Here is a 26,892-nt window from a genome sequence, read left to right on the forward strand (position 1 = left end):
AGGCTGCAGGGTGACATAGAAGTTAGGTTTGTTGTATGCCGTCCTAACGGCGTTAAAGCACAGCACTGTTAGAACGGTATGAAACAGTCTAATGGTGTGAAGGGGTTAAACAACTTTCTGATTTACTTGCATTATCAAAACATGCACACAGGGCTGCATTTTGAGTGAAAGGCTATATGGCAATGCTACAGGAACAAACAAGGCTGTAACTGGTAATTGTCATGTTTCTTGCGAAGGCTGAATTACCATGTCTAATGGTCCATTAAAGGCCAGGAGCGTGTACCCTAATTTTGTCTCCCCTTTAAGAGGTTTGAAACCTAAAAATGTTCTTTTGTGATTCAGAAAGGGCGAACAATATTAAAAAAAAAACCTTTCCAATTTACTTCTATTATCGAATTTGCTTTGTTCCCATGATATTCTCTTTCGAAGAGATACCTAGGTAGGTATGTGGCACACTACATGGCAGGAAATAGTGCTCTTGCAAAACTGCTGCCATATAGTGCTCCTGAGTTTACATCCATGCTTTTTAACAAAGGATACCAAGAGAATGAATAAAAAATGATAATAGAAGTAAATTAGAAAGTTGTTTAAAATTGCATCCTCTATCTGAATCGGGAAAGAACATTTTTGTGTTTCATATCTGTGTAACTTGTTCCCAATTATCTATTTTTACCTGCTGGAGTGTATTAAATTGTTTACAAATAGCAAATTTACCTTTTATTTCAGATTGCCGAATTTGTTTGTAGTATCCTTACTTAAATGGACAGTCTACTTCAGAAGTTATATTATTTAAAAAGGTAGATAATCCCTTTTATTACCCATTCACTAGTTTTGCATAAACAGTTATATAAATACACTGTTTACCCCTGTAATTACCTTATATCTATGCCTCTGCAAACTGCCCCCTTATTTCAGTTATTTTGACTGACTAGCATTTTAGCCAATCAATGCTGACTCATAGGTAACTCCACTGCCATGAGCACAATGGTATCTATATGGCACATGAAAAAAATAAATCAAAATGCATTCAGATAAGAGGTGGCCTTTAAGGGCTTAGCAATTAGCATATGATCCTACCTAGGTTTAGCTTTCAACTAAGAATACCAAGAGAACAAAGCAAAATTGATGATAAAAGTAAATTGAAAAGTTGTTTAAAATGACATGCCCTATCTGAATCATGACGGTTTACTTTTGATTAGACTGTCCCTTTAATGGGTTGTGGTTTCAAAGAACAAAACCATCTATTTCTTACACAAAAATAAACCAAGACACAATTTTTCATATATTTTATACTCTTCAGCTGGTCACACATTAAGGGGACAACAGTTTTCACAGCACACTATCCCGTAAATTAAGCATTATTCACCTGCTTTTAATTATAAGGACACTATACTTTCTTCTTCTTTTTGGTTTCCAAAAAACTTGTTTCACCAGCATAGCATTAAATATACTGGAAATTGTTACTTTAGGCTTATTCTTTTTATGGTTAGAGCTGGTTTTGCTCATTGAAACTTCCACCCATAATGAAAATGTCAGTACCAAAGTTTTGACCATTGTGTATAGAGTGAGATAAGATACACTGGTATGTGCTTCTTGTAGGCTCAGTACATTTGAATGTGTTCTTAAAGGGAGAGTAAACACCGTGTAATTACAAGACATTTTTTGTATTGCTAAGTTCAAACGTCTTTAAAACAAATTAACTATTTTTACTGCAATTATTTTTCTATACCCAAACTCCACCCACAATTTGGCTTATTTGAAGGAGCTAATCTTGGCTTTAGTGCACAGACAACAAGGCTAGCCACTGCCATAATGTCAGTATAAAATGCATTGTTTTACAGTTATCTGAAAAAGCCAACTAAAGACAGATATGTAGCAGTTAGCCTTGATAAATATGCAGGGAGCATATCTGAGAATTGAATTAGATATTGCTGTTTTCATAGCTAAATGACCATTACAAAGCAGGCAAAATAATGAAAACGTATTACATTTCTATTTTATAGAAAAATCTCAAGGCGTTAAATGTCCCTTTAAGTACAATGGGTGGTAATTTTAAATAAGAAAAAAGTTATTTCAAATATAAAAACATAGATTAGTTTCAGTACAATTCATATCCAGTGTACCCTAAGACAGTGTTTCTCAGCTGCAGTACTCAAGTACCCCCAACGGGTCAGGTTTTCATTACAGCTGAACCAGAGTACAGGTTAAAGGGACACTAAACCCAAATTTTTTCTTTTATAATTCAGATAGCGCATGACATTTTAAGCAACTTTCTAATTTACTCCTGTTATCGATTTTTCTTTGTTCTCTTGCTATCTTCATTTGAAAAAGGCATCTAAGCTAAGGAGGCAGCCAATCTTTGGTTCAGAACGATGGACAGCACTTGTTAAATAGTAGCTGACAATTTAGCCTCCAATCAGCAAGAACAATCCAGGTTGTGAACCAAAAATGGGCCGGCTTCTAAACTTACATTCTTGCTTTTCAAATAAAGATAGCAAGAGCATGAAGAAAAATTGATAATAGGAGTAAATTAAAAATTTGCATAAAATTACATGCTCTATCTGAATCATGAAAGAAAAAAATTGGATTTAGTGTCCCTTTAAATAATCAGCTGATGGATGAAAGCAGGTTAGTAACTATGGTTGCTGATTATTTCACCTGTGCACTGGTTCAGCTATAATAAAAACCTGGTCTGTTGGGGGTGATTGAGAAACAATGCCCTAAGAGACTAGCTGGCCATGAACAGCAGACCTAATGTGAATTGAAGAGATCGGTACTCTCGGGCCGCTCTGGTATCTAACTAGAGACTCAAAGGACTGAGAACAACAATTAAAGACTGTAATGTCACTTTTGTATTGTTTATTAAAACCCATCAAGTGCTTCATTCATTCTAGGCTTGTTTGCAGTAAAAAAATGCAGTACATTTTCTGTCAAGTACTCATGGGTTAAGGAAATTACAGAATTTTCAGTGCCTAAGACAACGCAAACATTAAATACAGTCCTGCATGAAATCACTAGTGAGTTTCTTTCCTCCCTTGATTGTAACAAATTAGTTAACAAGTTATAAATGAATTTCTTCATTGCTGTTAGCAATCACTATGTGATATGAAGCAGGATCAGACAATTTGCATAATATTGTAACATACTTTGGCTATGGAATCTGAGCTTCAGTCTCTTTAAAATGGCAAACACATGTTTCAGAGGTATTATAGAGTGAAAGCAAACAAAATAAACAAGGGTACAAATTACAACATTGTTTTATTGCCATTGATTTATGGGGGATGAAACAGCAACCGAACTCTTTCTGACATTTCACATGGTACCAGTCAAGGTTCCCCCCTCTCCCTGGTGCTGTTTATAAATATATCAAGACTAAAAGTTAATATGTTGCAGATGATTTTTCTTTCTTTATAGTTTTATTGAGATATCAATAATAAAAATACAGAGTATCTTATTGATTACATGTACACACATTCAATTATCAAAGAAAAAGTGTAAACCCGTCACCTAATCTTAAATACAAAATAAGAATGATGTCATGTTTATTTATTTATTTATATATATATATATATATATATAAACCTTGGAATTGAGATAGGAACGGCTATCAAGATAAAACATTTATAGGGTGAAACCGTAACCATGAGCTCTATGGAACTGCATTTTTAATTTTGAGCATATAGTGAAACCCTCTATATAAACAACTACTCTTGGGCCTTTTGTGATTATGTTTTGTTAGTGATCACTGTATAATTGTTTTATTGAAGATAAAGTTTAACTTTAATATATTAGAAAAAGAAAATAAAGCCCACATCTGGATGTTTGGTATTTACTTGCTAGTAAAGGAGATAAAAGTAAACCAGCATCATAATGAACAGACTTCTGTTTAGACTCGATGAAGGAAAAGTATAAAATCTGTTTGTTCACTTAAAAGCAACAGTGAGAGTTAGTCTCAGTTGTGTTTGTGGTTATTGACTATTTAGATAGTTAAAAAGGGACTGTCAAGTCCAAAATAAACTTTCATGATTCAAATAGGGCATGTCATTTTAAACTAATTTCCAATTTACTTTTATCACCAATTTGGCTTTGTTTTCTTGGTATTCTTAGTTGCAAGCTAAACCTAGGTAGGCTCATATGCTAATTTCTTAGACCTTGAAGGCCGCTTCTAATCTGAATGCATTTTGACAGTTTTTCACCAATAGAGAGCATTAGTTCATGTGTGTCATATAGATAACATTGAGCTCACACACGTGAAGTTACCTATGAGTCAGCACTGATTAGCTAAAATGCAAGTCTGTGAAAAGAACTGAAATAAGGGGGAAGTTTGCAGAGGCATAGATACAAGGTAATTGCAGAGGTAAAATGTATATTATTATAACTGTGTTGGTTATGCAAAACTGGGGAATGGGTAATAAAGGAATTATCTGTCTTTTAAAAAAAATAAAAACTCTGGTGTAGACTGTTCCTTTAACAATAGCATTAGGTACAATACTTCTGCATACAGAGGGCGTTGCAAGGAATGTACCCACATCTCTTGTAAACTATATGCATACTATTGAACCGTATTAATTGAGCTACAAATATGATAAAGGTTAATGTTTTATCCCTTAAAGAATATACATACAGTTATAATATAAATTACTAGATGCCCTACTCTAGGAGTATGCTTTTCTCTCAACCTATTCCCCTTCCTTTGCTTTACTTATTCCTCATATTATAACCCACGAGGCAGAACTTTTTTCACTTTCTGCAATAAGATTTTTTTTTTGTGAAATATTTTCTGCTGGTCATTTTGAAATGGAATTTTAAATGAGGCAGTTACACTAAAGCACCAGCTCAATTGCAATGTGTTGATTAACTGGAAAATAAAGCAATTTTTAAAGATTTATATTATATTGCAGCTGCTGAAAATTGCATTGCAAAGAAAAAAAATAATTTTAAGTTTTTAAAATGTCTCTTAAATAAATGTTTCCTTTACCCTTGGTTTGACATCACATAATTATAAGGTAAACCTGTAGTAATAAAAAAAAAAAAGGTGCATTACTCACAAAACCATCTGATATTCAGGAGTCACAAATTGCAGTCTGGGAAAGGCTGAAAAAATTGAGTCAGTCCTTACACAGTGCAGCCAGAGCACAGAGCGGTTTAAAGAGAAAAGCTCTAACAGTTCCTGCATGTGTGCTATTCTTTCTGCAGACATGCTGCATTTTCTGCAATGACATCTCAGATCACAGCATATTCTGCCTTGGGGCCAGTAAGCATGGTTTCCTACTCCCCTACTATCTTGTTTTAAACTTTTTCCAAACACTCGGTTTCTCCAAGTAAACTAGTAATAACCATGTTTTGCACAGGCATATTATCTTCTAGTGCAAAATACATCTTAGCCACTCCCCACATTTCTAAAACTTAAAGGTATATGAAACTGAATTTTTTTTTCTTTATTCAGATAGAGCATGCAATTTTAAGCAACTTTCTAATTTACTCCTATTATCAATTTTTCTTTGTATCTTTATTTGAAAAGCAGGAATGTAAGCTTAGGAGCCAGGCTAATTTTTGGTTTAGCACCTGGGTAGCGCTTGCTGATTGGTGTCCTGCTCCTAACCTTACATTCCTGCTTGTTAAAATTAAGATACCAAGAGAACGTAGAAAATGTGATAATAGGAGTAAATTAGAAAGTTGCCTAAAATTGCATGCTCTATCTGAATCATGAAAGAAAAAGATTGAGTTTCATATCCTTTTAAAAACTTATGCTGGACAGGTTGTGTATAATACTGCAATATATACATTTTAAATAACAGATGACAAGCGATTGTATGAACAAGCTTTTAAAGGATATAAATGTTTTTTACTTAGTTTCATTGATTTGTATTATGACCCTAGGATGCCCACTATGATCCATGTCAGCAGGTAAAACGCTTTAACCCATTTTGGAGCCACAATCTTTGATAAAGCACAATTATGGGCTCTACTAACTGATTTTCACATAAGAAAGCTGCTCTGCTTGCTAACAGACCGCCTCAATCTATCACTGGGAAACTAAACATTTTATGTCATTACATTATTTACAGAGGATGGCAGAAGTCTACATACCTGTATTGAAATTGCTGATTTTGTTGGTGTAATGGCTGAAATTAATACACAAGCATGTCAAAAAGCTGGTTTCTTAAAAATAAAAAATTGAACACCTCATTTTAAGTGGACAATATTTTGCATTGATTACATTTGTTTGCAGAAGAATTTTTAATCCCAATCAAAATTGTTCTTTAAATAAAAAAGTAGGCTCAAGTTGAGGGCTTTTGGTGTGTGCTTAGGAGTGTTGAGTTTCTGGCAAGGGTAAACAGATCCATATAGAAAGATATTTTGCCACAAAGTATATTACTATTCCTTCTATCAAGACAAGAGATGCTCTACCTGTTGAAAATAAGCAGCACCATGCTATAATCAGTATTACATTTATGTTGCAAATATGACCATGACATTCTACATTGATCTTATCAGATCATAAAACATTTTCTTACATGATTCTGGGAGACTAAACAGACTTGAATGAGTTTTGTGTGTGTTCTTCGTCACCCTATTCAATAGCTTAGACTTATGGGGAATACACAGAGTAGTTTAATATTCTACAGTTAGGGCTGCTGGTGCCCTCTCTAATGAACGTTCGCCTTGCAAATTGATCAGTTTTGGAGCAGTCATGATTCTGCGCCATATTTATTTCCATTTCATAATGTTATTGGTTTTCTTGGTGGTCCTTGAAAGCATACAGTTTTTTGATGCCATGATATATGTAATTCCTTAAGTTATTTTTAATATCAGAGTGCTAATTTGTGTACTGCAGATATATTTATGCTCTACACGGAAGAAATAAAAGGTCTAAAGAATAATATTAAAAAGTACAACCAAAAACACCTACAAGCCAATCCCTACAGGAACATGATTTTATTTCACTTCTAATATTACACAAAAGGCAAATAATTTTTGTACATTATATGAAATGTGATAATTAAATCTGAACCGTTACACCACAGTTTGCATGATGTGCATAGTTATGCAACCAAGGTATTGATATTTTTTTAATATTTTTCAAATAAATATTTCACTTTTTTCATGATTTAGCTAGAGAATACTATTTAAAGAAAAATGCAATTTGCTTTTATTACCAAACTGACTGTCTTTGTGTATCCTTTGGTCAAGAGCATACCTAGGAAGGCTCCACAGCTTGCACAGGTTTGGAACACTATATGGCAGAAGCTTTGCAAGAATGATTTAACAAATGTTATTCTTTGTGCTTAAAAGTGTATAAGTATTCTTTCAAAACTATATAGTGCTTTAGATACATACATGTTCCCTGATACCAAGAGAAGAAAATCAATTTAATAATAGAAGTAAATTGGAATTTCATATTTTTTTTTATATTGTACAAAAAAATAAAATATATATATATATATATATATATATATACACACACATACACTGACCTTGGGATCATTTGATAAAGGTGCCAGTACAGCACTGAAACATCATGCAATCTCCCTTTTGTTTTTTAACATGTACAATTAAAACTTTTTTTTTTACCTAACCGGAACTATATATATATATAAAAAAAATTGTGTGTGTCCCTAAATATTACTGATTAAGATCTTATTAAAGTGACAGTCATTTTAAAAATTTACATCAGCAAAATCAGGGTGTAAAAAAAAAAAAAAAGGGTGTATAGGCTTTGGACATCTGTATTTTTCAAATTTCCACACTAAAAGCATCTTGTAATGACTTAATGTGAAATTTATACAGTGTAATATTGAATAGTTATTCAATAATTCTAATTCATATAATTAATCTGCAGGGCTAAATATAAACCAGATGTAACAGCAATACTAACATTACTACTAATAGAATAATCTGGCATGCAGCATGTTTAATGTTTTTCTTTCATGAATTGGCGATTTGTCTTGTTACATTTCAAATGCAAAATGTATTTAGTAACGAGGCAACTAGAGCAGCATTTCCTATATTACATAATAAGTTTATTATTGGAATGAATGTCGAAAAAAGGCCATTTAATAACTGTACAGTCATTTATTTAAAATAAAAAAGACAAAAACAAACGCACTATTATGTTCCCTTAACAACACCAACCAACGCCGGCCTCAGCGTGCGTTCATGCAGCTTGTAGCCCACTTTTGTCACCAGCGCTACAGTCCCTGGCTCCTTCCCTTCGATAGGTGTATGAAATAAGGCTTCGTGCTCATACGGATTAAACTTGGTACCAACTGGATTTAATTTAACCACACCGTGCTTCTTGAAAACCTTCTGCATCTGTACTTCAGTCATAATTAACCCTTCATAGAGATTCTTTAGATGGGGATTTTCATTCTTGAGCTCATCTTTTGGGACACTTTCTGTTGCTTTTTCCAAAATATCAGCAACTTCAAGCAGATCCTTGCAAAAGCCCTGAATACCTGTAAACGAGGAATAGGCATATTAATTTACATCTGGGCAAAACTAGATACAAGTAAACTCCCCTAAGCAAACATAGAAATCCTTATAATCTTACATTAAAAGATATAGTAAACACCAAAACTGTTATTGTTTAAAAAGATAGATAATCCCTATATTTACCATTCCCCAGTTTTCCATAACCAACACTTATAGAAATATACATTTTACCAATGTGATTACCTTATATCTAAGCTTCTGCTGTCTGCCTCCTTATCGCAGATCTTTTGACAGACTTGCATTTCAGGCAATTAGTACGGACTTTTAAATAACTTTGCACACATGAGCACAGTTATCTATATGAAACACATGAACTAAAGCCCTCTAGCTGTGAAAAACTGTCAAATGCATTCAAATTAGAGGCAGCCTTCAAGGAAAATTAGCATATGAGCATAGCTAGTATTAGCCTTCAACTAAGAATGACAAGGGAACAAAGCAAATTAGATGATGAAAGTAAATTAGAAAGTTGTTAAAAATGACATGCCCTATCTGAATCATGAAAGTTTAATTTGGACTTTACTGTCCCTTTAACCATATCATATGTGAAAACCCATACTGATGCCCTCAGGGATGTATATAAAAAAAAAAATCAGAAAAAAGGGGGGCACACTTTAAAAATGAAATATTGAAGTCAATACAAATCAGAGTAACCTGTTTTTATTGTATAGTATCTTACAATTGCCGTATGCATGTGTTTTTCTATTAGGATATTAAGTGCTTTGTGTATTTTGACACAATCACACAGATTGCAAGATAAAACTCATTTTACAAAAAAATGAAAAAAAATATGCTTTAAGTTTTACATTTAAGTACAAATTTCACATCAGTTTTTGCACCTGCAGCATAGTTTTATTACAATCTCTACTGTGTGGATAAATAGTTATTGTTCCTGCCTAATTTCAACACAGACATCCAACACCTGACATTTCTCTGACAGTTGGAGACCCTATTCTCAACACCACACCCAAAGCTCACATTCAACCCACATATACAAGCGCTTACCAAATCCTGCCGTTCACACCTACGCAACATTTCCAGAATTCGTCCCTTCCTTACTCAAAAAAACGACAAAAATACTTATTCGTTCCCTCATTTTGTCATGCATTGATTACTCAACCTTCCTACTCAACCTTCCAAAACACTCCTCCCTCCAATCTATTATTAATGCTTCAGCTAGACTCATCCACCTAAGTCGCTGATCTACATCACCGACTCTGCTCTGCCAGTCTCTACACTGGCTCCCCATACACTCCAGAATACAGTTAAAAGTATTAACCCTAACTTACAAAGCACTAAACAGTCTAATTCCCAACTATATTTCCACTCTTATCGTGAAATATTCCCCACCCTGTCCTCTTCGATCAACCTCTGACCTACGTCTCTCCACTCCTGTTATCTCTACTTCCCACTCCCGCCGCCAAGACTTTGCACATGCTGCTCCTGTCCTCTGGAACTCTCTACCCTGCTCCATAAGACTGTTTCCAACCTTGTATAGCTTCAGTCACTCCTTGAAAATCCACCTATTCAGAGAGGCGTACCATATCTCCTCCATCCCTCATCGGAACCAAACTAATACATGAACTGCCTGACTCACTACTGTACTACAACTTATGTAACAAGCTACCCCAACCTTATGTCTCTGCACCCTAAACCTGTAGACTGTGAGCTCTCCGGAGCAGGGCCCTCTACCTCCTGTACCAGATTTGTTTAGTTTTATGTTTTGTATTTTTATCAAAAATGTTGTCATTGTATACCCCTATCATTGTACCCAGTGCTACAGAATTTGGCGGCGCTATACAAATAAATTATAATAATAATTCCATAAAATTTATGATTTTTGCACAATAATTTTGTTATCTTTTTAAATGGGATTTAACAATACAATTTTTACTGCATCTTTTTGTTTTAATATGTGATTTGTTTCATAAGATTTTTACATTACAATAATTTGTTAGCCTTATGCATTTCCTTCACATATCTATAAGAAACACCACTACACGAGACACTGTTCTCAAGGTAACAAGTGCCTTTGGAGAATTCCAACAAGGGCTTCATAGTATTGGCAAGATTGTTGCAGAATCTTACAAGCCCAGAGCCCTTAATAACAAGGCACTACATTTTGTTAATGATTAATTATTTTGTCTAGTTTGTGCACTAACAAAATTAAAGCGGATCCGCAATCGGAGAAGTCCTTTATTGTAGAAACAAGTGTAAAAAACATACAAGCTCAGGAAATACGTCCTATGTGTTTCATGCCTATAGGGACTCGGTTTTCATGATTTTATAACTCCACATGTGGAACCTACATGGAGTAGTTTGGAGCACTCCTGTGATTCACATAGTGTCGCCTTATGGATTCTCCAAACAATGTGACCGTTCAGAGTAAATCGCCTTACTACGTCTTCTGTTGGCATCTTCTGCATATTTGGTGGAGCTCAGATCTGCCATTATTTTACTAAGACAAGTCATAGCCGCATAGAGTTCCTACACTTTAAGTAGATATATACACACACACACTGTAGGGACCTGGTAGTGTATGCAAACCAAATGTATGCTGTGAAGGACCCACTACTACGGGTATACAAGAGATGGTCTCCACAAGCTACTGCTGTCAGGACCCAGGAGATAAAAAAATAATAACAAAAAAAAAATGTATTAGTAACTACAGTGCTGGAACTCTATAGCTTTTAACTGAATGTATGAACGTGACCACATGGCTCAGTGTCCATGAATTCTGAAAATTGAATTTTCCCAGTAGTTCAATGAGCCATTACTATTAGGCCGTTTGCTACAACGCTATAAAAGAGTCATACAGGTGGTGGGCCTGATAGGGGAACAAGGACTGCAAAACTTAGGTGCACGGCCCAATTTTTAGAGCATCCGGGAAAATAGAGGACTGATTTCTTGTTTAATTTTCTGTTAAAGCCAGATCTTCTTTCTAGCTTATCACTCCGTCATTATTATATAGGAAACAGGGTAATATATGTGCATTACTACAGTGTTGCATAACCTGTTAACACCTTATACTGTATACAACAACAATAATATTGATAATGTGATCTCACCATACAGTTTTGCTTCTTCAACCAGCTTTTGGCTCCTCTGCCTTAAATTTTCTGTATCCGCAAGAGCACGCTTATATTTATCCTTGAAGTCATAAAGAGAGAAGGGAAAAAAAAACAAAACATAACTTGCACTAGATACAAAAAATGGTTTTAGGTTTGCTTAGTTTGAAAAAAAAAAATATATATATATAAAATATTGAGCATCAAAAGGCTCAATATAAAATAATGATAGTATTTAGTGCACTACATAATTATACATTGTCAATTGAAGACTTCAATAAAGTTGCCAAAAACAAACTAACAACACATATACATATATAGAAAATAATGAGGAGTGCACTCACCAGGATTTTTCAGAAGTTTAATTCCAATATGTGAACATTGGAATTCAAATTCTGAAAAGTCCTGGCGAGTGCACTCCTCATTATTTACTTATCTGTTGCACCCTGGGCATTGGAACTGGATTTCTGGAGTGCTTGTCTACCCTGAAATAAATATATATATATATATATATATATATATATATATATATATATATATATATATATATATATATATATATATATTTTATCATCTATATAAATGTTATTAGTTTGCTTTTGGCAACTTTATTTTTAAGTCTTCAATTGACAATGTATAATTATATAGTGTACTAAATACTATCATTATTTTATATTGAGCCTTTCACCTTTTGATGCCTTTCATTTGGGTAAGAAATGCCTACATATTGTTTTATTAAAAAAAAGTTATATAAGTAAGCTAATACTTAACCAAGTTATTTAATTGATTTCATGTTCGTTTAAGCATAGTAAAACAAAAGAGCCATCCATATTATTTTTCAGCTTTCGCTGCAAATAGCGTTTTTTGCATTCCTCTCAGCGAGGCTGGATAGCATTATGAATACTTTAATATGCTGCAGTTTCTCTTGGCTTACTACATGCTTCACAGTGACTGCTTGAGCATATGACTTGATGGGAGACCAGATAAATTAAGACAATTTTCAAGGTGTGCACTCCCTGGTTGCTGTGGATTTTTTGTCCCTTATTTATCAGTTTAGGGAAATGTAACTGAAGCTTCTAATTATTTATTTATTTGGTAATCAATTCTGCAAGGATATTTGAATAAGCAAGAACATGTCACAGACACATATTTAAATGGGAGGATTTGCACAATAAACTTAAATAGGGACAAATCACTTCAATCCTTGCAAATAAAATTCATATATGCATGCGGATCCAATAAACGTGCTCAACCCAACAAAAAATGTACACTGGGTTATGCTTAGCCAGCAGTGATGGTGACCAGTAACAATCAGATGGGCACACATGTGGCTCCCAAGTCCTTAGAAAGACTGCAGTGTGTTTTTAACCTATATTTTAGACCCACATCGGAATACAAATTGTGAGGTAATACTGAAGATTTTGGAAGTAAAATCAGGATGAAGCCACATGTCTAACACCGGTTTACAGGCTATAACTGTGCAAAACACAGATGAAAATAATACTTCCCAAACAAGCAACACTTCAGCAAGTGTCTACATCGGAACACCTGCACGATCGCGAGATTTCAATTATTGGATCGCATCTGGGGGGCGTCCCTACAACCCTAGGAACGCCCTCCAGACCGCGATCAAGTCCTTGAAGCGCAGAAGGCTTCAGGACAGCCGTTTGATATGACGTTCTATTCCGTCATAATGGCTTTAAAGCCCAGTGTAAATATGACGGAATAGAACGGCATAACGGCGTTAAAAGGTTAATATACGTCACAGCTATATGCTTTCAGGGGAGGGAAGCAGCCCAGCTTCCATGGTGAGATCAGATATAGTTATGATATTATTTATATGCAACAGTGGTATTCCTTCCCCACTGAACACTTTTCCTTTTCACTCACTGTAATGTCCTTGAGCTGATCTTCTAGTTTGGCCTTCTCTGCTGAAAGCTGGTCAGGGACCTCTTGATTCTGGCTTTCAACTTTATCCTCATCGCTATTTTGGCCAGTAGATTTTTGCTGCTGGGATGCTGTACAAAGCATTTGCGGACATGACCTAAGGGAACAAATGAATAAATCAATCATTAAACAAACTATTAAGCAACCTTGTTGAATGAGCTGAAAAAACATCTAAAAGGCCTTCAAAATGTAACACTGATAAAGAGTAACTTTATATTAAACACATACAGCAAGGGTATTAAATTACTGTTCTGTGTGTTCTGGAAATAAAGAGTGTGAAAGTGTTGCTGAGCATGTTATGCGGTACTAAGAGGTCAATGATTTAATTCCATGATTGTCCATGTTTTTCTTACAACCATATGTTACTATGTTAAAGGGACACTCAAGTAAACAAAAAAAATCAGATAGAGCATGCAGTTTTAAGACACTTTCCAATTTACTTCCATTATCAAATATTGCACAGTCTTTCTATATTCACACTTTCTATGGATGTGCACAAGCTCACATGGTATACGTATACTAGTCTGCAATTGGCTGATGTCGGTCACATGATAAAGGGGGCCGGAAAATGGGAGAAAAAAAATCTGCTTGTTTGAAATTCAGGGTAGGTGTTATTGCATTGTCTTTTTTATTATGCACTTCTACTGCATTGAGTGGTCCTTTAAAACTAAAAAGATTAAAAAACTTCTGAGTTTCCATAACAACTACAGACACACTTACACAGGAGTTTGCTTTATCTGAAGCGGACAAAATACCCACAACATGAATTTTAAAATCCTCTGTGAGCTTTTATGAGTTTCACAGATGTAGTATGAGAAACCATAATGCATCCTGCATGTGTGTGTGTGTGTGTGTGTGTGTTATACACACACACACACATCATAAAAATGAAAACAACTTGTTTTCTGAATTTATGTCTGAGCTCCCAGATTTTCATATATCTGCCCAGCACTAAATACATTTTTTGTTAAAAAATAAATAAAAATGCATTCTCCAGCTTTGCAAATCACAAGGTTGAATTTCACTTTGACCCACCATTTGAAAAGCATGTACACATCTGTATCAGAGGTTGATGCAACACTGTGTAACCATTCCATAGTTATGTGGTTTACTTTATTTCTGTTACTGACTGACTTTACTGGTTATTATTACATTTTTATTTATGCATTCATTTTGGGCTTGATTTTGAGTAAGGATTTTGCATCTTTTTCCTTGGTATAAACATCTTATTGATAAGGGCTGTAAGGTACACATATTACTTACCCAAGGATTACTCACCAAATCAAGCTTAAATAGAACATAAGGTTTTACTAGTTCCTTGCCCTTAGAATTACAGTCAGTTATATCTAACCTGGTAGCTTAATAATCAATTGAGCCTAGGTTTCTTTATGTCATTTAGGAACCAGGGTGTATTGTTTTAACTCGAGGTCATCCCATTTCTTTTTGGGATATGTTGGAAATACATTTTAAAAAATTTCCCCCCCCCCCCCCCCCCCCCCCTTCTCGATAGCATTATATATTTATTTAATTTTGTAGTACACTGCCCCTTTAAGTGAGCAGTACCAGAATTTGCCCTCTTTATACTAATATATAGGTTTTTGAACTAGCTTCATTTTTTGGTTTATAGTTGTTTACACCTTTAACTATGAGTGCCGCCATTGATGAGACTGCCCCTTTAATCAAATGAGTGCAGTATGGGGCTACTCTCTACAGTATATTCCCGGGTTGACAATTGCCCTCCACTCTGTAGCTTACTTCGAGTTTGACATGTATATTTTTTCTGCTAATGAATGTTTGAGTCTTTTTGGTAACCTGATTTGGTGGCTTTAATAATTATAAATTATACATATAGTGTTTGACAATTAATCACTCTGCATCTTCTATACGTTGTATCTCTACTTACGGATAGGTCACGTAGGGACATTCAATGCATATCAACAGGTGTGTTAAGGTTTAGACTGAGGGCGTGTTTTTATTGCTAGCGAATCACATTTGTTTGAATCTGTTTTAAACAGGTGTGGGGCACAGCACTGTAGGCTATGACTACGGATCATTTCCGAAACATGTAAGCCGTTCAGTGCTGCGCCCTCAGCACCTTCCACTGTTTTGCTGTGTATCACCATTTTTATCAAGAAATTAATAAAGGAACGTGTTTTTTTATGCAGCTGGGTTTGTTCTCTTTGAAAATTTTCTACCTTCCAGTTTACCGGCTGCATCTATGCTGTTTGTGGGTCTTTTGGAGCATGTGTGAGGACCGTCTGTGTATATTTGCAACTTGCGGCTAGCGGCTAGCTGAAGCACTCTCAAGTCTCACAGTGCTACTGAGCGGAGCGGAGGGGAGGAGTAATTCCTAGACGAAGGAGGCCATTGGCTGGGATAAGTTGAGGCGGTTGGGAAGTTCACCGCTTCGTCCTGGCGTTCTTTTCGGAGCCCCTTCAGAGGTATAGGCATTGAGACTGCCGGAAGATCCCCCACTCCAGGATACACTGGTGAGTGAAGTTAATGGATAATTCATGAGTGCACGAAAAGCTGTTTAGCACATTGACTTTCCTATAGTTGTCTGCTGTGTGCAGCTCTGTGTGACTGTCTCCCAAATACCGATTACATATTATTCCTTTACTTCGCATTGCTTGTACATTTTGACGGCCTCTCACATACTGGACTGTATTTTACTTGACTTCATTTCATATATAGGATTGCCGTTACAATATTAAGGGTTTCTCTTTGACTTTCTGCTGTTACTGACCAGACCATAAGGATTTAAAATACTTTAGATATTCAGCAGGAACAATACAGTAGGACTGCCTCAAGTAATGTTTTGCAATAGCATTGGCAGCAAAACCAAAAAACTCAATTTTAAAGTTCTACATAATCTGGTCAATGAAAAAAATATAATTTTACTAAATAAGGGGATATGTAAAGAACATTAATATTGTTGTTAGCATTTATAACCTAATAGAGCAATATCTTGGGTTTAAAGGTTTTGTCCCCTAACTGGAACTGGCTATGCACAACCTTACTCTACTGGTGAAATGTGTTTAACAGTTAAGGTTAATACATTAATATTTATTTTTGTTGACATTGAGATTTTTAGCAACACCTCCCCATATGTCATTGTAAACCAAGAAAATATGATCAAGAAATAAATTAGAATGTTAAAATAAGGTTTTGCTTAAAGGTACAGTAAATTCAAAATTTTACTTTCATGATTCGGAGAGAGCATGCAATTTAAAACAACTTTCCAATTTACTTCTGTTATCAAATTTGCTTTTGTTCTCTTGGTATATTTTATTTAAGAGTAAAACTAAGTAGACTAGTAAGAGCTCAGGAGTGTGCATGTGTCTTTAGCAATCTATGGCAGCAGTGTTTTGTAACACTATTTGTAGCTTTGTTATACAATGTTGCAAAACACTGCTGCCATAGAGTTTTGGAAGAATGACAATAATTTAGTACATTGCGACCAGTACATTAGGACCAATCTACTGGAGAATATACATCTGCTCTTTGAGTGCCAGAGGGGGCTCTAAACATTGCCAAGCAGCTCTCCACCATCTAGGTTTGTTAGCTCATGTCAGGTCATGTGAATATTACTTACTCCACGCGAACCTGTCTTCAGCTTTAACATAATGGACTTGAGATCAGAAACGACGGCTAACAGCTTTTTAAACTATCCTGTTCCATACCTCACCGGTGTCCTCGCCGACCTCAACAAGCTGCCAAAGCTCTGCCCGAGTAACCGTAGCCCCGTTGACGCCATACCTGCTTCTGTCTACTCACACACGCACTACACTCAGAGGACACGGAGGAATTCAACCTAACTTCCGGCTCTACAACCAATCACAGACATCGCAGAACTGGTGTTGCAGTTCTGCGCAGGCGTATTGCGTTCATTTTCCAGACAGAATTGCTGCCAACCTAGTCATGTTAGGTTGAGAGGAGGGTTGAAATGTCATGGGGGTGACAGCCTTGAGCAAGAATAGTTTGGGTTCTTTTTTTTTATTCTTTCAATAATCTTTATTACTACTGATTTCGATGATTAATACTGTCATTTTAGTGAATAACGATTATGACATTTTAATGTAAATGGAAATATTTGTACATTATTGGACATTACTATTAACAACATATTTATTAGCAATATATTTTAGTACAAATAAATAGACATAAAGCTCATTTATAAATGTAAGCTTGTATGTTAATTATGCACTACATTGCAAGAGATCAGCATATATGGTTATAGTTTAAATGAACATGAAACCCCCCAAAAAATATTTCATTATTCAGATGGAGAATAGCATTTTTAAAAAAGTTTCCAATTTACTTATATGATAAAATGTTATTCTCTTGTTATTCTTTGTTGAAGAGATATTTAAATAGGTGTGCAGATATCTACATGACAGGAAATAGTGCTGCCATCTAGTGCTTTTGCTAATGTATAACATTGTAGCAAAATTGCAGGCATAAAGTTCTGCAGACGTGCACACTCCTGAGCTTACATCCATGCTTTTCAACAAAGGAAAACAAGAAAGCAAATAAAATTAGATAATAGAAGACAATTGAAAAGTTGTTTAAAAATGAATGTTCTATTAGAATCATAAAATACTTTTTGGGGTTTTATGTCCCTTTAAAGTGAAGGTAAAGTTAACTTTATTTCACAGTCTAATATCACTTGTTGACCCAAATTAATATGAGTTTAAGTCATCATTTTTTTCAATTTGAAATAATAAAGTCTTTTTTTCCTGTTTATACTCACATATTTTACTTTGCCGATGTCAACCTGTAAATTATTATTATTATTTTTTTTTGTCGCATTTTCTTTTCATCCAGCTGAAATTCTGGCCGTTAAGCGGCCGTCAATCTACGTCATCCGCCTCCCGGATGATCTGCGCATGCATTTCTGTTTTTTTGTCGGACTTGCAATACAAGCGCTCTCCCGTTTCGCGCATGACTATTCATATTGTTATTGAATTTCCCAAGATACGTAAGAGGCGTTCTTTAGACGGCAACAATCAAGATGGCTGAAATCCGGACTGCTACAAATATTTACACAGCGTAATAAACAGTGCAATTACTGTTTTAAAACAATAACGGTGTAATCGCATATAATACATATTAGTATGAGAATTGGCATATCAATTATTGCTTATGTATACTGTTTAATAATTTATTTAAGTGTATAGATAATCTGTTATTAAAAATAAAATGATCTAATAAGAAATCAGAGTGGACTACGCTATGCGCATGCGCAGTTTGTTGCATTCCTCGTGAACGCGCGTTGGAGACCTCTCTGTACGTCAGTCTCTAAAATTAGGAAATGGCTGTGGGGAGGAGTTAGGAAGGTAATGATAGTGAAAAATAAAAGTTATTTTTTACATAAATATATAATTGATTTGAGACAAAAACTTAGCGACTTATGCCTAGTTTCCATTGATGTGATAAATTGTTGAAACAGGTGATAAAAACATTTATCTCCATTAAACTCTATGGAGATAAATGTTTTTATCATCAGTTTCCAAACTTTACCACCTCAATGGAAACAAGCCCTAAGTAAATGAAGATATGACTAATTGATTGGTGTATAGAGATCGGTAAATCTTTACCTTCACTTTAATTTAAGATGTGGTTTTGTTAGGAAAGTAAAATGAAGATGTGAGTGGGCAGGGACATCCCCAATATTGTGGAGAACTTCCACAATATTCAGAATGGTTGGGAGCTAAGTTCGCCAGCTTTCCTCCACAAAAATACTGGACAATCCTGTTGGGAGCTCTGCAGGCATGGTACTACAAGACAGAAAGGTGATAGGGTTGCCAGGTGTCCAGTAAAATACTGGACAGTTAAATGTCCAGAAAGTCAAGGGGGTGAAATCAATTATTTCTATTTATATGTTACTGGCCGCCAAGGGGTAAAGCTACTGCTCAGTTGAGAAAAATATACATCATGGGATCAATAGGTGGGATCTAATGTACACATTGTGTGACTCCCACCTAACAAAGTACCCAGTCAACCAACAGTTTATTTAGTATTTTTCTAGAAGGCAGCTGGCAACACTAAAAGATGATATGATGCCACCATTTAAAAATAGAATCAACTTATATGGGAAGCTATAAACCAGTGGTGGGACAGATAGACTGGAATATAAGGCATTACATTAAGTTTTACATGAGTACATATCTCAACATTTCCCAAATCCAATCTGGGACTGAGAGTCTTAGGCTGAGATGGAGGGCCTGTGAGGGGAATCACAGTTGGTTGGTGGGCGAGGTAAAGTATCTTATAGGCAGGGATGGCTATGCCAATGGCGGAGACAGAAAAACCAATGCATGGTTTTAAGAGAAATAGAGCATTTCAAACATCTAATTCGTTTCTAGGAGTAAGCAGGATACGAGATAACATTGGTGTGATATATTTAGATATTGCAACAACTTTTAATATATGATTAGTGAGCAGCATCATTTAAATAATTATTACTATTTAAAACTAAATACCTGTAAAATAAACCATAAGCTAGCTACAATATAACTGTTACATTGTAGCTAGCTTAGGGTTTATTTTTATTTTACAGGCAAGTTTGTATTTATTTTAACTAGGTAGAATAGTTACTAAATAGTTATTAACTATTTACTAACTACCTAGTTAAAATAAATACAAATTTACCTGTAAAATAAAACCTAACCTGTCTTACACTAACACCTAACATTACACTACAATTAAATAAATTAAATTAATTAAATACAATTACCTACATTACAAAAACAAACAAACACTAAATTACACTAAATAAAAAAGGAAATTATCAGATATTTAAACTAATTACACCTAATCTAATAGCCCTATCAAAATAAAAAAGTCTTCCCCCCAAAATAAAAATCCCCCTAGCTTAAATTAAACTAGCAATATCCCTTAAAAGGGCCTTTTGCAGGGCATTGCCCCAAAGAAATCAGCTCTTTTACCTGTAAAAAAATACAAACAACTCCCCAACAGTAAAACCCACCACCCACACAAACAACCCCCCAAATTAAATCCTAACTAAAAAAACCTAAGCTCCCCATTGCCCTGAAAAGGGCATTTGTATGGGCATTGCCCTTAAAGGGGCATTTAGCTTTTTTTCAGCCCAAAAGCCCTAATCTAAAAATAAAACCCACCCAAAAAACCCTTAAAAACCTAACACTAACCCCTGAAGATCCACTTACAGTTTTGAAGACTGGACATCCATCCTCAACGAAGCCAGTAGAAGTCTTCATCCAAGCGGCATGAAGTCCTCAACGAAGCCGGGAGAAGTCGTCATCCAAGCCGGCAGAAGTGGTCCTCCAGACGGGCAGCAATCTTCATCCAGACGGCATCTTCTATCTTCATCCATTCGGCGTGGAGCGGCTCCATCTTCAAGACATCCGGCGCGGAGCATCCTCTTCTTCCGACGACTAACGACGAATAAAGGTTCCTTTAAATTACATCATCCAAGATGGCGTCCCTTGAATTCCGATTGGCTGATAGAATTCTATCAGCCAATCGGAATTAAAGGTGAAAAAATCCTATTGGCTGATGCAATCAGCCAATAGGATTGAGCTTCAATCCTATTAGCTCATCCAATCAGCCAATAGGATTACGCTTGCATTCTATTTGCTGATTGGAATAGCCAATAGAATGCAAGCTTAATCCTATTGGCTGATTGGATCAGCCAATAGGATTTTTTCACCTTTAATTCTGATTGGCTGATAGAATTCTATCAGCCAATCGGAATTCAAGAGACGCCATCTTGGATGACATCATTTAAAGGGACAGTAAACCTAAAAAATAATGTTATATAATTCTGCACATAGTGCAGAATTAAATAACATTATTTTAGTGCTATTGTTATAAAACCTTTTTTTTCCCTTAGAATTTTTTAAAAATATGCCGGTTTTACAGACCCGCTCTCTTCTGAGTGGGTCTGTTTTTTTTACTCAGTGCATCGGGCCAGCTGTATAGTCACAGCCTGGCCCGACCGCGCCATAACATTAAGTGCAGCTCGCTCCTGCTCTGTCTGACAGCAGGAGCGAGCTGCACTTAACGTTATGGCGCGGTTAGGCCGGGCTGTGACTATACAGCTGGCCCGATGCGCTGAGTAAAAAAAACAGACCCGCTCAGCAGAGAGCGGGTCTGTAAAACCGGCATATTTTTAAAAAATTCTAAGGGAAAAAAAGGTTTTATAACAATAGTACTAAAATAATGTTATATAATTCTGCACTATGTGCAGAATTATATAACATTATTTTTTAGGTTTACTGACACTTTAAAGGAACCTTCATTCTTCAGTCGCCGTCATAAGAAGAGGATGCTCCATGCCGGATGTCTTGAAGATGGACCCGCTCCGTGCTGGATGGATGAAGATAGAAGATGCCGTCTGGATGAAGATTGCTGCCCGTCTGGAGGACCACTTCTGCCGGCTTGGATGAAGACTTCTCCCGGCTTCGTTGAGGACTTCTTGCCGCTTGGATGAAGACTTCTCCCGGCTTCGTTGAGGATGGATGTTCGGTCTTCAAAACTGTAAGTGGATCTTCGGGGGTTAGTGTTAGGTTTTTTTAAGTTTTTTTTTGGGTGGGTTTTATTTTTAGATTAGGGCTTTTGGGCTGAAAAATAACTAAATGCCCTTTTAAGGGCAATGCCCATACAAATGCCCTTTTCAGGGTAATGGGGAGCTTAGGTTTTTTTAGTTAGGATTTTATTTGGGGGGTTGGTTGTGTGGGTGGTGGGTTTTACTGTTGGGGGGTTGTTTGTATTTTTTTTTTTACAGGTAAAAGAGCTGATTAATTTGGGGCAATGCCCCGCAAAAGGCCCTTTTAAGGGCTAATGGTAGTTTAGTTTAGGCTACGTTTTTTTTTTATTTTGGGGGAGGCTATTAGATTAGGTGTAATTAGTTTAAATATCTGATAATTTCTTTTTTTATTTTGTGTAATTTAGTGGGGGGGTTTGTTTGTAATTTAGGTAATTGTATTTAATTAATTTAATTAATTGTAGTGTAATGTTAGGTGTTAGTGTAAGACAGGTTAGGTTTTATTTTACAGGTAAATTTGTATTTATTTTAACTAGGTAGTTAGTAAATAGTTAATAACTATTTAGTAACTATTTTACTTAGTTAAAATAAATACAAAGTTGCCTGTAAAATAAAAATAAACCCTAAGCTAGCTACAATGTAACTATTATTTATATTATAGCTAGCTTACGGCTAGATTTAGAGTTTTGTCGGTAAGGACCCGCGTAGCTAACGCCGGCTTTTTTCTGGCCGCACCATAAAAATAACTCTGGTATTGAGAGTCCACATAAAGGCTGCGTTAGGCTCCAAAAAAGGAGCGTAGAGCATATTTAACGCAGCTTCAACTCTCGATACCAGAGTTGCTTACGGACGCGGCCAGCCTCAAAAACGTGCTCGTGCACGATTCCCCCATAGGAAACAATGGGGCTGTTTGAGCTGAAAAAAAACCTAACACCTGCAAAAAAGCCGCGTTCAGCTCCTAACGCAGCCCCATTGTTTGCTATGGGGAAACACTTCCTACGTCTGCACCTAACACCCTAACATGTACCCCGAGTCTAAACACCCCTAGCCTTACACTTATTAACCCCTATCGCTGACCCCTGCATATTATTTTTAACCCCTAATCTGCCGCTCCGTAAACCGCCGCTACTTACATTATCCTTATGTACCCCTAATCTGCTGCCCCTAACACCGCCGACCCCTATATTATATTTATTAACCCCTAATCTGCCCCCCACAACGTCGCCTCCACCTGCCTACACTTATTAACCCCTAATCTGCCCTCCCTAACATCGCCCACACCTAACTTCAATTATTAACCCCTAATCTGCCGACTGGAGCTCACCGCTATTCTAATAAATGTATTAACCCCTAAAGCTAAGTCTAACCCTAACACTAACACCCCCCTAAGTGAAATATAATTTTAATCTAACGAAATTAATTAACTCTTATTAAATAAATTATTCCTATTTAAAGATAAATACTTATCTGTAAAATAAATCCTAATATAGCTACAATATAAATTACAATTATATTATAGCTATTTTAGGATTAATATTTATTTTACAGGTAACTTTGTATTTATTTTAACCAGGTACAATAGCTATTAAATAGTTAAGAACTATTTAATAGCTAAAATAGTTAAAATAATTACAAAATTACCTGTAAAATAAATCCTAACCTAAGTTACAATTAAACCTAACACTACACTATCAATAAATTAAATAAAATACCTATAATTATCTACAATTAAACCTAACACTACACTATCAATAAATAAATTAAATACAATACCTACAAATAACTACAATGAAATAAACTATCTAAAGTACAAAAAATAAAAAAGAACTAAGTTACAAAAAATAAAAAAATATTTACAAACATAAGAAAAATATTACAACAATTTTAAACTAATTACACCTACTCTAAGCCCCCTAATAAAATAACAAAGCCCCCCAAAATAAAAAAAATGCCCTACCCTATTCTAAATTACTAAAGTTCAAAGCTCTTTTAACTTACCAGCCCTGAACAGGGCCCTTTGCGGGGCATGCCCCAAGAAGTTCAGCTCTTTTGCCTGTAAAAAAAAACATACAATACCCCCCCCAACATTACAACCCACCACCCACATACCCCTAATCTAACCCAAACCCCCCTTAAATAAACCTAACACTAAGCCCCTGAAGATCTTCCTACCTTATCTTCACCATACCAGGTTCACCGATCGATCCAGAAGAGCTCCTCCGATGTCCTGATCCAAGCCCAAGCGGGGGGCTGAAGAGGTCCATGATCCAGCTGAAGTCATCATCCAAGTGGGAGCTGAAGAGGTCCATGATCTGGCTGAAGTCTTCATCCAAGCGGGAGCTGAAGAGGTCCATGATCCGGATGAAGTCTTCCATCAACGGCATCTTCAATCTTCTTTCTTCGGGAGCCATCATCTTCCATCCGACGCGGAACATCCTCTTCTCCCGACGCCTACTGGCCGAATGACGGTTCCTTTAAATGACGTCATCCAAGATGGCGTCCCTCGAATTCCGATTGGCTGATAGGATTCTATCAGCCAATCGGAATTAAGGTAGGAATATTCTGATTGGCTGATGGAATCAGCCAATCAGAATCAAGTTCAATCCGATTGGCTGATCCAATCAGCCAATCGGAATTCGAGGGACACCATCTTGGATGACGTGATTTAAAGGAACCATCATTCGTCGTTCAGTCGTCGGCCAGGATGGATGTTCCGCGTCGGAGGTCTTCAGGATCCTGCCGCTCCGCTCCGGATGGATGACGATAGAAGATCCCGCTTGGATGAAGACTTCAATCGGATGGAAGACCTCTTCTGCCCCGCTTGGATGAAGACTTCTACCGGATGGAGGACCTCTTCTTGCTCCGCTTGGATGAAGAATTTGGCTCGGCTGGGTGAAGACGACTCAAGGTAGGGAGATCTTCAGGGGCTTAGTGTTAGGTTTATTTAAGGGGGGTTTGGGTTAGATTAGGGGTATGTGGGTGGTGGGTTGTAAATGTTGGGGGGGGTATTGTATGTTTTTTTTTACAGGCAAAAGAGCTGAACTTCTTGGTGCATGCCCCGCAAAGGGCCCTGTTCAGGGCTGGTAAGGTAAAAGAGCTTTGAACTTTAGTAATCTAGAATAGGGTAGGGCATTTTTTTATTTTGGGGGGCTTTGTTATTTTATTAGGGGGCTTAGAGTAGGTGTAATTAGTTTAAAATTGTTGTAATATTTTTCTTATGTTTGTAAATATTTTTTTATTTTTTGTAACTTAGTTCTTTTTTATTTTTTGTACTTTAGTTAGTTTATTTCATTGTAGTTATTTGTAGGTATTGTATTTAATTAATTTATTGATAGTGTAGTGTTAGGTTTAATTGTAGGTAATTGTAGGTATTTTATTTAATTAATTTATTGATAGTGTAGAGTTAGGTTTAATTGTAACTTAGGTTAGGATTTATTTTACAGGTAAATTTGTAATTATTTTAACTATTTTAGCTATTAAATAGTTCTTAACTATTTAATAGCTATTGTACCTGGTTAAAATAAATACAAAGTTACCTGTAAAATAAATATTAATCCTAAAATAGCTATAATATAATTATAATTTATATTGTAGCTATATTAGGATTTATTTTACAGGTACGTATTTAGCTTTAAATAGGAATAATTTATTTAATAAGAGTTAATTAATTTCGTTAGATTAAAATTATATTTAATTTAGGGGGTGTTAGTGTTAGGGTTAGACTTAGCTTTAGGGGTTAATACATTTATTAGAATAGCGGTGAGCTCCAGTCGGCAGATTAGGGGTTAATGTTTGAAGTTAGGTGTCGGCGATGTTAGGGAGGGCAGAATAGGGTTTAATACTATTTATTATAGGGTTAGTGAGGCGGATTAGGGGTTAATAACTTTATAATAATAGCGGTGCGGTCCGCTCGGCAGATTAGGGGTTAATAAGTGTAGGCAGGTGGAGGCGACGTTGAGGGGGGCAGATTAGGGGTTAATAAATATAATAAAGGGGTCGGCGGTGTTAGGGGCAGCAGATTAGGGGTACATAAGTATAACGTAGGTGGCGGCGCTTTGCGGTCGGCAGATTAGGGGTTAATTATTGTAGGTAGCTGGCTGCGACGTTGTGGGGGGCAGGTTAGGGGTTAATAAATATAATATAGGGGTCGGCAGTGCTAGGGGCAGCAGATTAGGGGTACATAAGTATAACGTAGGTGGCGGTCGGCAGATTAGGGGTTAAAAAAATTTAATCGAGTGGCGGCGATGTGGGGGTACATAGGTAGTTTATGGGTGTTAGTGTACTTTAGAGTACAGTAGTTAAGAGCTTTATAAACCGGCGTTAGCCCAGAAAGCTCTTAACTAATGACTTTTTTCTGCGGCTGGAGTTTTGTCGTTAGATTTCTAACGCTCACTTCAGACACGACTCTAAATACCGGAGTTAGAAAAATCCCATTGAAAAGATAGGATACGCAATTTACGTAAGGGGATCTGCGGTATGGAAAAGTCGCGGCTGAAAAGTGAGCGTTAGACCCTTTTTTTAATGACTTCAAATACCGGAGGTAGCCTAAAACCAGCGTTAGGAGCCTCTAACGCTGGTTTTCACGGCTACCGCCCAACTCTAAATCTAGGCCTTAGTGTTTATTTTACAGGTAAGTATTTAGTTTTAAATAGGAATTATTTAGGTAATGATAGTAGGTTTTATTTAGATTTATTTTAATTATATTAAAGTTAGGGGGTGTTAGGGTTATGCTTAGACTTAGGTTTAGGGGTTAATAAATTTAGTATAGTGGCGGCGACGTTGGGGGAGGCAGATTAGGGGTTAATAAATGTAGGTAGGTGGCGGCGATGTTAGGGGCGGCAGATTAGGGGTTAA

The 26,892-nt window shown here is 36.1% G+C and overlaps 1 protein-coding gene across 1 annotated transcript; it reads right to left on the reverse strand.

The window, feature by feature from the left end:
• Positions 1 to 8,002: 8,002 nt before the first annotated feature.
• On the reverse strand, positions 8,003 to 17,327 carry GRPEL1 (GrpE like 1, mitochondrial). Its single transcript, XM_053704164.1, has 4 exons — positions 17,192 to 17,327; positions 13,452 to 13,605; positions 11,562 to 11,643; positions 8,003 to 8,459 (listed from the first exon to the last, which is right to left on the reverse strand). Exons 1-4 carry the CDS (start codon positions 17,263 to 17,265, stop codon positions 8,113 to 8,115), a joined length of 657 nt encoding a protein of 218 aa, XP_053560139.1. The 5' UTR covers positions 17,266 to 17,327; the 3' UTR covers positions 8,003 to 8,112.
• Between the last annotated feature and the right edge of the window lie 9,565 nt (positions 17,328 to 26,892).

This window comes from Bombina bombina, chromosome 2 (genome assembly GCF_027579735.1).
Source record: "Bombina bombina isolate aBomBom1 chromosome 2, aBomBom1.pri, whole genome shotgun sequence".
NCBI classification, from domain to species: domain Eukaryota; kingdom Metazoa; phylum Chordata; class Amphibia; order Anura; family Bombinatoridae; genus Bombina; species Bombina bombina.